At 50.3% G+C, this 13,220-nt stretch overlaps 2 protein-coding genes across 2 annotated transcripts in view; one reads left to right on the top strand and one right to left on the bottom strand.

Annotated features, from left to right (window-relative positions):
• Nucleotides 1-2,040: 2,040 nt before the first annotated feature.
• The window catches only part of SLC25A14 (solute carrier family 25 member 14), a 45,755-nt gene continuing 34,575 nt past the window's right edge, over nucleotides 2,041-13,220 (bottom strand). The window contains exon 8 of the mRNA XM_084639363.1: nucleotides 2,041-3,165. Coding sequence (XP_084495489.1) covers nucleotides 3,157-3,165 — 9 coding nt within the window. The 3' untranslated portion in view covers nucleotides 2,041-3,156. The remainder of the gene's footprint in view (nucleotides 3,166-13,220) is intronic.
• GPR119 (G protein-coupled receptor 119) lies at nucleotides 6,059-7,170 on the top strand (the record flags this gene model as incomplete). The annotated part of the gene is made up of 1 exon (XM_084638096.1): nucleotides 6,059-7,170. The coding sequence occupies exon 1, from the start codon at nucleotides 6,184-6,186 to the stop codon at nucleotides 7,168-7,170; it is 987 nt and encodes a 328-aa protein (XP_084494222.1). The 5' UTR covers nucleotides 6,059-6,183.

Raw genomic sequence — 13,220 nt, 5'->3', positions numbered from 1 at the left:
GCTGTAGCTCACGAAAGCTCATGCTCAAATAAATGTTAGTCTCTAAGGTGCCACACGTCCTCCTCTTCTTTTGCAAATACAGACTAACCCGGCTGCTCCTCTGAAACCATGTTCTGGTAAGTTCCACTTCACACTGAGATGATTATATTTGCAACTGATTTCCAGGATGGGAAGAAGTAACAGGAGCTATTGGAGTCAGTGGGTGCTGGTACCTCTTATGTGACTGGTTTTGAAGTAGGGATGTAAATATAGTTTAAAAGCTAACCATTTGAACTATTCAAATTCTATTGTTTAACCAGTTAGCTGATTAAAGGGAGAGAGGCTGGGGTTGCTCTGGCCAGTGAGGCAGGAGCTAGGATTGGAGTGGGCCGGCCGGCTGGGTGGGGCCATGGCTGGGGTCTGGCGCAGCCAGAGTCTGGCCGCCATGGCCGAGGTCCAGTATGGTGCAGCCGGGGTCCAGCGTGGCACGGCTGGGGACAGGGTCTGGCCAGCAAAGTGGGGTCCAATGCAGCGTGGCCAGCATGCGGCCAGGGTGCGGCCAGCGCAGTGGGGTCTGGCGTGGTGTGGCCGGGGTCTGGCCAGCACAGTGGGGTCTGGCACAACCAGGACCAGGATCCAGCCAGCGCAGTCTGGTGTGGTGCGGCCGGGGTCTGGAGTGGCGTGGCCAGGGTTTAACAGTTAAGGTTGGTTAACTGGTAAGCCTGAGGCAAGCCCCAGAAAATCATGAGATTTTTGTTTTTTAAAGATTGTCATGCTGTCTGGAGTGGCTCATGACCATCCGTGCCAACCTCAGGGCAAACTGTCAAGAAGCAGGACAGAGACCACAAACTGCCTGCATGTCCTATAATTAGATATCCCCAACCCAGTAACAAATGTAAACTCCTAAAGCACTATAACAGCCTTACCATGGATTCCTAGACAGTCCCCTTGGCCACTCCAATCTATCTTGACACCCAGGCAAGCTAGACTTAGTGATAATTGGTTGCTATACACCAAAGATCACAAAATATGCAGGTTACTTCCAGTCGCAAGAGACCAATCACTTACATCAGGTCAATTTATACCTTATATCTCTCACCTAAGACAACACCTATAACCAATCCTTTACTAAACTAACTAAAGATTTATTAACTAGGAAAAAGAAATGAGAGCGTTATTACAAGGTTAAAGCAAACAAACATATATACACAAATGAGTTACAGTCTGTGTATGGTTTTAAAAAGTGACAGAGTTGTAGTAATCTGCCAGCTCTGAATGTCTTTTAGTGCTAAACCAGGTTGATTCTGGGGATCTCTGATTCTGTTTCATAGCCATGTGAGAGTCCAAACAGCAAAACAGATCTTTATTTCCTTCTTCCAGAATTCAAGCTACTGGGATGAGCCCTTTTGCACGTAGCCTTTTCATGGGTGTGCAGGGCCAATAAGCAAAGTCTTTGTATTGGGATGTCCTACAATGGACCATTTAATTTTGATAGGCCTTCTTGATGGGCCAGGGACAATCCCTCCTGACAGGTGCACAGTTTCAGAGCAAACAGTTGTTACAGTTATAAAGCAAAAACTTCGATATTATCTTATAGCGTGTGATAAACATATTATGTGACATTAATGCAGGCAGCAACTTGCAAGCAATTCATGAAATCCAAACCCTAAACTCATGGTTATGAGTCCAATACCCATCTTAGTCACACTGACACACAGGTGACACAGACTGGTTTCCAGCAATGAATTTGTCAGTGCCCGGCTGAGGCCTAAAGCCTTGGCAAGAGCTGGCCCCTGGCCTGCCAGCGTCACAATTTCTATTGTTTTTGGTCTGCCTTTTGATTGTTGAACTCCCTGTGCCCATGCCCAGTGTGTGGGTGATCAATCATGTTGCCCACTCTCCCAGATGTATTGGGTAAGGTGATTTTGGCCCTCACTGCAGGAGCTCTCACCCCCATAGCTGCCCATCCTCTGCCAGCAATTAATTCTGCCCCCACCCAGTCCCCATCCCATCAGCTCAGCCCTGTCCAACCCCTGTTCAGTCCTCCCAATCCCCAGTTCAGCCCCCACCCCATCAGTTCAGTGCTCTCCCGATGCACCTCTGCTCCTCCTGGGGTTGTTCACCCACTCTTCCAGGCTGGGGGGCTGCAGGGACTCTTCACCACCCTCTGCCCTACCCAGGCCAAGTGCTGCAGGGAGGAGCAGGGAGGGGAAGGAGCTGCCCTGAACTGCGGAGCTCTTTGTTCCCCCCACCCCTTCTGTGAGAACAGCTTTAGGTTGCCCCAGGGAGGAAGAGAGCCATCTCTGCAGCAGGTCTAGTAATGCTGCCCCAGGAGGCAGGTGAGCGGGATGAGCAACCAATCAGGGCCCAAATTCACTAGCACGTCTCTGGCATTGCCAGAAGGGCTCCAAACTGCCCCCAGCCATAATCCCATAAGTGGGAAAACCTTGGGAGAGCTGATAACACTATATAACCAGAGCCCTGTCTAGCCAGGTCTCTTGTACACTGCAGAATGCAGGCGCCCTGGGCTTAGCAACGTCCTGGGGTTGCGACAGGCAATTCTTTATTGGCTTAGGGCCCAATCCTACTCCCAGCGAGGTCTGTGAAGAAACTCCCACTGACTGTAGCAGGAGCTGGATCAGACCTTTAAGGAGACATTTTACCATGATGTTATTGACCAGTGAGTTTTTAGTTTGCAGATGATATTGCACAAGGCATATGTTATACAAAGATTATTACAGTGGAGTGTAGCGTGTGAGCACAGGGCTCTTAGGGTCACAGGTACAATCAGTGCTCAGGGCCAGCCCATTTGGTGAAGAACACGGTCAGGGCTGACCTGCTGCAGATCCTAGGGCAAGCTCTGGGCCAGCTTTACTCCCACGCTGCAACACACACCTGTGCTAGAGTGGGCGACCGTTGGCACAGGCATCAGCTATGCCTGCTTCACCCCATGGGACAGTTCTCCCACTACGCATCTTCACAATTGGTCAGTTGCAAATGAGTCCAGCTCCTCTGTGATCCTTTTGGGGGAAAGGAGGGATTCTCTGTGGCCCAGCATTTTGTGCCCTTGTCATCGACAGCAATGTCCAGTGAGTATGCAATCCTCCGACTCCAGTCCAGGAGCACCTTCCCCCTCCTTTGCACTCCAAGTGTTCTCGTTACATGATGAGCCAGAGTTCACGTTGCCTAGGATGACAGAAAAGTCAAATGAGATACAAACAAGCAATAATTTGTCCGGATTCCTTTTGTGAACTATTTCACCAAGGGTGACCCACCCTATGGAAACAAACCCCTATCAGACCCTTGTTAGCAGACTGCCAGGAAGTAAACAACAGTAGACTCTCAACAATCTAGCATGACAATATTCGCATGGCTTATGTCAGTCAATTGCCCAGGGAGGCAGTGCAGTTAATGTCACTGTGACTTAAGTTTAAAGAAATAAAAAGCAGCCCAAGGGCCAGGGAAAGAGCAGAAGGAACTCCTGCTGCCAAAAGGGCTGTGGGAAAAGGGAGAAGGGCTTTGAAATGTATTGGGATAAATAAATACCAGGTAAAATGCACAGGAACAAGGCAGAAGAAGGAATTAAGGCTGGATATTGAATAGCTGCTACGGAATCACTTTTTAAATTTGATCTCACTAAAGAGAAGAAGAGTTCTTAGGACAGGGCTGGAGGGTCTTATTATTTTCTATTTCTTATTGCCCCAGAACAGCAACAAAGAGACACATGGAGCACTATAAACATGGTGTCTTGGGGTAACAGAATGGAGAGATGGCTCCCAGGGCACAGTACCTGCGGTGACACTGGCATCACAGGGAGGGCTGGGGGCAGCCTCTGATCCCCAAGCCAATGGCTTATACTCCAAATTTTTTGCTGTGTGCAGGATGGCTTGCCTGGGTGCGTCGGAGAAAGACCTTAGGGCAGGGCTTGACTGAGCTGTCAGGATATGTTCCTGGACGCAGTTAACCCATCTGTAAGATATTGGGAATGGCAGAAGAAGCCATGGAACCCAAAGAACCAATATCCTGATGTTCTTGTAGAAATGTGTGTGGACACCACCCTTTCCTTTAAATGCCAGACAGCCACTGAACCCAAACGTGACCCCAGGCTGGGTGGCTGCTCAGTGCCACAGACAGGATGATGTGCCTCGGAGATGGGGAAGCACAGAAACACTTGCATCACGAGGCAGAGCTCAATCTCTAGAGCAGCAGTGAGAGGGAGGCACCCAACAGCAGCCAGAGCAGGAGGTTGCTCCTCCGGCAGATGCACCACACATCCCTCACAGGCTCCTGCTGGAGAGGCGACAGCAGCTGCCAGGTTAGTGGCAGGTACTCCGAAGGGGACGATCTCCAAATGCAGGTGGGGTGCAGTTTCCTGCCTTCAGAGGCAACATTTCAGGAATGAGCCCCTTTGACAGATCCTGTGGACACATGAACCATGTAAAGCCTGTTACATTTACTTTACAAATGCTATATGCATCCTTATCGGAGGGCTTGCAATTGTGTTCCTGTCGCAGCGGAGGAGTTACTGGGTTTCCTGCAGGAACTAAAGTCACCAGGGTAACGAATGTCAGTCGCTAGGCAGGTGACAAGTCTGGGGACATTTTACCCTTCCCTTCCCCTCTGGGAAATGACACCGACTGGCTGGACCTGGTTCAAGGGGCTTGGGAGACAAAGAATGGAGAACTGCATAAAGTGACCAACGTGTCATGGAGATGGTCATTCACCCTTGATCCATGAATGGTCGTAAGACTGTGACTGGAGGGGCAGGTCCTGGGGAGGATCTGATCTACTCTGAAACCTGCCAGAGCCTCCAGGTGGAAGATGGGCAATGCCCAAAAGCCAGCCCTGCATATAGGCTCTATATTGTTTTTAAAATGTTTTCTCTGTCATGCTTTTGTTCTGAATATAAAATAGGACTTTGCTTCCTGAGAGCTGGCTGGCCACTGGTTTACCCTGTCATTGCCCCTGGCAGGACAGGACGGCAGGTGCTGAGCTGAAGCCAGCCTTGCTGAGATCATCACAGTGAAATGCGGAAGTCTGCAGCCGAAGGCCCCAGTCTGAAGGGAGAGGCTGAGAGATTTCCGCCAGGAACCTGAGAAAGGTGATGGCCTGAGACAACAGTGCGGGGGGGCCCTTACAGAGGCCATGAAGCAGTCAGAGGTGCAGTTACCTTGGGAACCATGACAACCCCAAAGTCTGGTTCTAGGGAGCTGGGCAGCAGAATCCAGTTCTTGTTTCACAAAGATATTCATGTGCCTAACTTTGTTACCCTGATGTTGCAGCCTTTGTCCTTCCACACCTTGTTCCTTACCCCCAAATGCAGCAGGCTAGCTCTTTGGGGCAGGGGCTGTGTCTTTCTGAGGGGGCTGGAAAGTGCCCCACCCACATCTAGGTGCTGTAAAAAAAATGAATTCTAATAACAATTGTTTGGTCATCTCCCAGCACCCCTGTATTCCAGCAGCTTTAGCTGTGGGTGGAGAAAAGAATGAACGGACCTTAAAGACATTGGGGAAGAAACAGCAGCAGCATGTGGAGGGATTCTGGATGTGTGGGGCCGGAAGGGGGCACATGGGATGTCTGAGTTATGAGCTGGGATGTGTGACAATAACTACAAAGGATTGGGTGATTGTCCTGGATGGAAAACAGCATTGGCATTGTCAGTCTGGAGCTCCTGGTGGGATCGTTCACTGTGATTGCTCTCATCAGACCCAGCATAGACTCTGCACAGCCTGCTGCAGTCCGCCAACCCCTGGGGTGATGCTATGAATGCAGATGGGATGCTGAGCCACCCAGCTGGTTGTCAGAGCAGCCTGGCAAGCAGCGAGAGCATTTCCCCTCCCTTCTCTGGAGTTGTCTGGTAACTGGGTTCCTGGAGGGGCGGGACTAGACCTGGTCACTGGCTGCTGCTGGCAGCATGAGCCTTGCAGTTCCAGTCCGCTGACAGCTGGGGATACATAGGCACGGTTCAACCTCATGGGCTCCCTAACCAGAGAGGAGACAAGTACACCCTCATGCACTGAGCTTTCCAAGTCAGCTCTTATAGCTGAGCCCAGGACCATTGCACGGCGACTGTCTGACGTTTCTCCAGGACATGTTTTTCCCCAGGATTCCTAGCTGATCTGTGATTCTGGTAGCAAGCCCAGGGAATGCCATGGAGTCAAGTCAGTAAGGTTGGATCTGCCATGTCCTTATGAGAGATTAGCTATGGATGGCTTTGTGTTTGGAGTGGTTCTCTCTGTTTTGGCCTCTCTCATTATTGCTACAAATACACTTGTTGCTGTTGCTTTGTTTAGGCTGATCCAGAAGAACGGCTGCACAGGACTGTATTTTGTCTTGAACCTCGCAGTTGCAGACTCTTTGGTTGGTGTCACAATCACTGGGCTGGTCACAGACGAGCTTTCCGCACACAGACACCCCCCACCGAAGATGGTCTGCATCCTGAGGATGGCCTTCATCATCTCCCCTTCAGCTGCCTCCATACTCACCATGATCATGGTGACTTTTGACAGATACTTGGCCATTAAACGACCTTTCCAGTACTTCCGAATCATGAGTGGCCTGGTAGTTGGTGCCTGCATTATGGGTCTCTGGCTGGCTGCCTGCTTTATTGGCTTTCTCCCAGTAATAGTGCAGGGCTTTCAGCAGAGCTATGAGGGGAAGTGCACTTTCTTTGGAGTTTTCCAGCCCACATACATGCTCATCGTCTTCTGTATCGGGTTCTTCCCAGCTTTGTTCATTTTCATTTACCTGTATTGTGACATCCTGAAAATTGCCTCTCTGCACGTACAGCACATCCGAAAAGTGGCACAGGTTGGGCTGTCAGGGAACAGTCCTTCGCCTCATAACACCAGTGACATGAAAGCCGTGAGGACCGTGGCTATTCTCATCGGGTGCTTTGTGCTGTCTTGGTCCCCTTTCTTCATAGCTAGCATTGTGAAGACCATGTGCCAGAAGTGCCTCCCATACGATGTCATTGAGAGGTACCTGTGGCTGCTGGGGCTCTGCAATTCTCTGCTGAACCCGCTGATCTACGCCTACTGGCAGAAGGAGGTGCGGCTGCAGATCTACCAGCTGTGCTTGTGCGTGAAGAGGAAAGTTTTCCCTCTCTTCCACATGGAGCGTGGCCCTCGGGTTCCCAGCAGGGGTCCAGCGCCAATTCGTGCCATATCCCACCCACAGCTCCAGGAGTGATACGGTAAGGAAAGGAAATGTGGGCTTTTCTCCTCTTCCTCCCCTGGCAGAGTCACAGGCTCGGAGGGTACCGAGATGGAAGGAACTTGCTGGGATGTCTGGGCCAGGCTTTTGGGCTCCATTTTGCAGACACTGGCAAGGCCAAATTCAGCACTAATGTAAATGTTGCAACCACAGTTTCAGAAGCACCCACTGATCTGGCATGTCTCAAGTTGGGCACCAAAATTAATGGCCACTTATACAAACAGCCTTGGTCCATAGCGGTGAGTTTGCCAGGAACCACTCTCTGGCAATCAGCTCTGTGTCCATATGGCTATGCCCTCTGGACACTTCCCCTAGTTCAACACCTATACTTGGCCTTGGTTAAGGTTAAGTCCATTGACTCTTGGTTTTACCCCCAGAGTCCTGTGAAAACAGCCCTCCTCCCTCCCTTCCCAGGTTTAGGGTTTGTCTACACTGCAGCTGGAAGTGTAATTCCCAGCTCTGGTAGGCGGACCTGCATGAACTCTGTCCGAGCTAATGCTCTAACAATAGTAGCATAAAGAAAAGGAGGACTTGTGGCACCTTAGAGACTAACCAATTTAACCATACATGCATCCGATGAAGTGAGCTGTAGCTCACGAAAGCTTAGGCTCAAATAAATTGGTTAGTCTCTAAGGTGCCACAAGTCCTCCTTTTCTTTTTGCGAATACAGACTAACACGGCTGTTACTCTGAAATAGTAGCATAGTTACGACCCCTCATCGGAAAAGTCCAAGCACTCCAGGAATATCAGGCGCCGACCACAAAGAGGCTGGATATTACCGGCAGTTTGTACCCCACTTCGCAACCATTGCCACCCCTCTGACAGAGCTCCTGACCAAAGACAACCCCTACGGAGTTTGCTGGTCCAATGAACGTGAGAAGGCCTTTCAAACCATCAAAGAACGGCTGAGTAGCAAGCCAGAACTCTTCAGCCCTGACTTTCATCGTGGATTCATCATTCATACCGATGCCTCAGGAGTAGGGCTTGGGGCAGTCCTCTCCCAGGAGGTGGACGGGGAGGAACACCCTATCATATACCTCAGTCAGAAGCTGTTCCCCAGAGAAAGGAATTACTCTGTTAAGTGGGCTATTACATCCTCGGGGCCCCCTTTATATTGGTTATGGACCATGCACCCCTGAAGTGGCTCAGTAAGATGAAGGACACTAATGCCAGGCTTATGCGGTGGTACTTGGCTCTGCAGCCCTACGCCGTCACCATTCACCATCGGGCAGGAAGGGACAACGCCAATACGGACTTTCTATCCCCTTCAGACAGCAGCACACTCCATGCTAGACAGAATGGGTCAGAAATGTCCCTGATGTCACCCAATTGCCTTCAGAAGGGTTACACCAGTGATAAACTGGGCCCCTCCAAATGTTTCTTGCTCTTTCTTAACTCATCCCCTCTCTGATAATTTCTTTCTCGTCTCTCTATTCCCTGCAAAGTACCAGTCTCTCTGAGGTACTACAGTGCCCAAACTGGAACACAGCACCTGTCCTCCCCCATTGTTTCTGGGACATTCCAGTACGATGAACGTGAGGGCCACGTAAGTGCCTAGACTGAGCAAATTGAATCTGCATGAGACATAGCTACTTCACAGGTTTATAAAAGCCAAACAGTCTGCTTGGCCATCAGCGCTGAGCGCGAGACAGAGACAGATGGAGGGAAATGGAGAGAGTATACTTGTCTGTCACAAAGCACTAAATAAACTAAATGCCACATAAGAGATATACAAAGCAATGTTTCTTAGCAAACAGGAGGAAGAGGCGAAGCTAGTGGGACTGGGCACAGAGAGTAACTATTAGTGACAAGATCCACAATTGTCACTGAACTCAGACACGCTGCTTCCTTCCCCTGACCTGAGGAAGAACTCAGTGTAGTTCGAAAGCTTGTACCTTCCACCCGCAGAAACTGGTCCAATAAAAAAGATTACCACACCCACCTTGGCTTCCTCCATTAGTGACAAGAACATTTTGGCTTGGGCCTCCATAGGGGAACCTACATTATTCAGCACTTCCATCAAGTGATCTAGAGAAAGGTGCATTCAGCCCTTTGCCGAGCGCTGCGCAGACCCACACAAGTGAGCCCAGACCCCAGCTCCAGAGAGCAAGCTGGAAGATCAGAACTGTGAGCGCGCACAACCAGAGGAGTTCCAAACTCAGACGTACCTGATTGTACACAAGGGAGGAGGCCTCGCCCCTCAGAGTCACACGGGAGCATGGCAGAAAATAAAAAAGCTCATGATGTGAGGCCATTTCCATGCCCGGGTTGCATGAGAGAAGGGAGTGGACACTGCAGTTTAGGGAATACAGAGAAAATAGAATGGGCACCAAAAAGAGGAGCCACTAAGGAAATGCACTGATTTGGGGCGAGATTCGACTTTGCCAGCCTTACCCAGGCTCTACATCCCAGAATCACTGTAGTGCTGAGTGCAACCAGCATGTCCTCTTCTCCCCATCCCCCCCACCCCCACCCCAGGCTCCCCTGCACTTCACCCACATGAAGCCCAATGGCTGAAATGACATCACCCAAAGAAGGCAAGATTGTTGTCCTCTGAGAGCAGCTGCTCCCGGAGCAGGAGTCCTCACCCTCCGCATGGGGGCTACATAAGCAGCACTTGCTCCCATTCTGGGAGCATGCCTGCCACAGGCAGGCAAGGGCAGACCTGGGTAACAATCAAAGTCAATGGGCAGCCGTGCCTGCTTACCCTAACGCTGAGTCAGATCCACTCCATTCCTCAGGAACATTGCAAAGGAAATAAACAAAGTAATATCAAAGGGCACATGTCCACCCCAGACCGAGGTCTCCTCCAAGAGTGCCCATTTAACACTGAAACAGCAGCATTAATGCCCAGCCAGCTTCTGGCTTCCCACAGTCCCACGCTCAGCCGCCTTCCCCACTTCCCAGCAGATTGATCCAGGGGATAGGGGTGTTAATAAAGCCCATTTCTCAGCTATGGATATAGAGCCACAGAACAAGCTTTCCCCACAGCCCTATCCTGCACCGCTCTGTCAGCCTACAACAGCATACCAGCACCTCCTCAGCCCCAGGAGCTGTGGAGGAAGCTGCCATGGGTTTGGGGTCAGGCAGAGTTGGGAGGAAAACTCCCCCCTCACTCCAGATCCCTCTGTTGGCTTGTTTTTTTCCTGATGGACACAGACACCAGCCAGGGTGTTCCAAGAGGGTATTTTGTAATTTTGGATTTGGAAGTTAAAGGAAAAATTAAGAGAAAATGAAAGGCCGGAGCATCTCATCCCATGGAGAATCCCCCAGGAGGGGCAGAGACTGGAAAGCGCACTCCATTGATGAACGAATTCTGTAATCAGTTGGCATGGCAAAGCACCAATAGGTGGCACTTCTAGGGAAAGATGTGGAAGAATATGGAAATTTGCAAGAGAAAGGCCTGCCAGGCATTACCTTGTACAGCGGGACGATGATTCAGAAAACAAGGGATTGATTTGGAAGGTTACCATAGTTACACTTTCTGCACTGGGGAATTCCTGAGCCACATTAATTCTGCTAGTGCATAAGCTAGGTTAGGCAATTCATTTCCTCCTCATATCTTCCATAATGACTGGAAATTACTCTGAATTGCTATCTATGAGAGCTGACTTACAGCCTGTGCCTGCGGGGATAACAGTTCAACTGACCTGCAATCTGGGTGAATCAAGCGCATTCACACTCACTTACAGAACGGCAACTGACAGTCATCTACGTCACAACTGCACTTGGCTTTTGACATTTCAGTTGCCAGGATATCTGTGGTGGATAATGAGAGAATGAACTAAACTCCTCACACAGCATAGGCAACGGGGGTTGGTGGAGATGCTTCTAAAAATGGGCTTGATCCTTGCTGAAATATTTCCACTATGTTAATTCAGGAGAATGCTGCTCTTTGTAGGTGGTTAGGAGTCATGGAAAACTATATGAACCGTACTCAAGGGAATATGGCATGAAAGGAATGGAGGGAACTGAATCATAGGACTGGAAGCGATCTCAAGAGGTCATCTAGTCCAGTCCCCTGCACTCACTGCAGGACTAAGTATTATCTAGACCAGGGCTCAGCAACCTGCGGCACTCGTGCCAAAGGCGGCATGTGAGCTGATTTTTACCGGCATACTGCTGCCAAGCCGGGGTCCTGGCCGCCAGCCCTGCTCAGCCTGCGGCCTGTCTGGGTGAACGGAACTCCAGGCCACCAGCAGGCTGAGTGGGGCCAGAGACCAGGACCCCGGTTGGTAGGAGCCAGCAGACGGAACCCAAGACCGCTCAGCCTGCCGCTGGTCTGGGGTTCCATCCACTGGCTTCGCTCAGCCCGCTGCCAGCCTGAGTGAACAGAACCCCTGGATGGCAGCAGGCTGAGCGGGTCTGGCGGCTGGAACCCCGACTGGCAGGAGACGGTGGAACCCCAGACCGGCAGCGGGTGAGCCGCTGCCGGTCTGGGGTTCTGTCCGCCACCCAGCTCAGCCTGCTGACAGTCCGGGGTTCCGGCCACCGGTCCCTTGCCAGCTGGGGTCCCAGCCATCTGCCCCGCTCAGCCTGCTGCTGGCCTGGGGTTCCAGCCACCCGGCCCCCTGCCATCTGGGGTCCGGGCCTCCGGCCCTGCTCAGCCTTCCTGCTGGCTTGGGGTACTGGCAGCCAGCCCAGGGCTCTGCTCCTGGCCTGGGCCCAGCACTCTGCAGCCCTTATAAAAAATTACACTACAATTAGCTTAAAAACTTGAAAACTTAAAAAAATTGTATGTTACAGTAATGGTTAAAAAATGTATAATGTTAATAAATACATAGGTTTGATGACACAAAGTAGTTGTACTTATGTGCCTGTGCTTAATTTGTGTTTTTGATGATTTACCTTCTAAAAAAATCTGGCAGATCTCGCACCCCCAGGGGTGTGTGCACCCCAGGTTAAGAACCACTGCACTAAACTGATAAGATCTGCATTTTAATTTAATTTTAAATGAAGCTTCTTAAACATTTTAAAAACCTTGTTTACTTTCCATACAACACTAGTTTAGTTAAATAATATAGATTTATAGAGAGAGACCTTCTAAAAACGTTAAAATGTATTACCGGCAGGCGAAACCTTAAATTAGAGTGACTAAATGAAGACTCAGCACACCACGTCTGAAAGGTTGCCAACCCCTGATCTAGACCATCCCTGACAGGTGTTTGTCTAACCTGCTCTTAAAAATCTCCAGTGATGGAGATTCCACAACCGCCCTAGGCAATTTATTCCAGTGCTTAACTATCTTGTCAGTTAGGAAGTTTTTCCTAATGTCCAACCTAAACCTCCCTTGCTGCAATTTAAGCCCATGGCTTCTTGTCTTATCCTCAGCTCAAGGGAGCTGGAGTGAAATTTGGGAAAAGGGAGCCAAGTGTTCAGGAGCATACTCATGCACAACTTAAATAACAAGTTTGTGCAGGTGGGCAAAACTACTACATGTGCCCAGTCACCAAGTTGTGTGCTGGGGGACATGTAAATACACACTGGACAACGTAGACCAAGATGGAGCTGCCCTTTCAGGGTAATGTAATCCTGTTACAAGTCAAGTTCCCCATATCTAGCCCATCACGGAAAGGGGGAAAGTACCCAAAGAACCACTTTCTTTGTATGATTATGGGTGGGAGACAACATCCTGGAGAAATTAGACTGCTGGGTGTTCTCACCAGGATTGGGGGATTCATCTGTTACTGGGTCTCTTTGGAGCAGAAGTTTAGCAGGTGCAAATTAGATTGTATAAAAGCATGTTCTTGTGCCTGTGCAGATGCCTCAGGTCTCTGGACCAGATCCCAGGCTGACATGGGAGAGAGGAGAACACCTCTGTGGACCGAGTCAGATGAGATACAAGATGAAGGATCATGGCGCTTACTGGAAGGGGAGAGCTGTGTGATGGGAGCTGTGCATCCCAATGGGACCTGGGACAGGGGAGGAAGCCATTGCTCTGCCAGATGCCGATCTGAGAGCTAGCGCTCTGACAGAGCAGAGGGGTGGAGTTCCGCGACCAGCCATGCCCTTCTCTCTGAGACCGC

The sequence above is a fragment of the Lepidochelys olivacea genome (genome assembly GCF_965140295.1).
Source record: "Lepidochelys olivacea isolate rLepOli2 genome assembly, chromosome: 9".
NCBI classification, from domain to species: Eukaryota; Metazoa; Chordata; order Testudines; family Cheloniidae; genus Lepidochelys; species Lepidochelys olivacea.
Note: the sequence above shows the minus strand (reverse complement) of the source record. Positions and strands in the feature narration are given on the sequence as shown.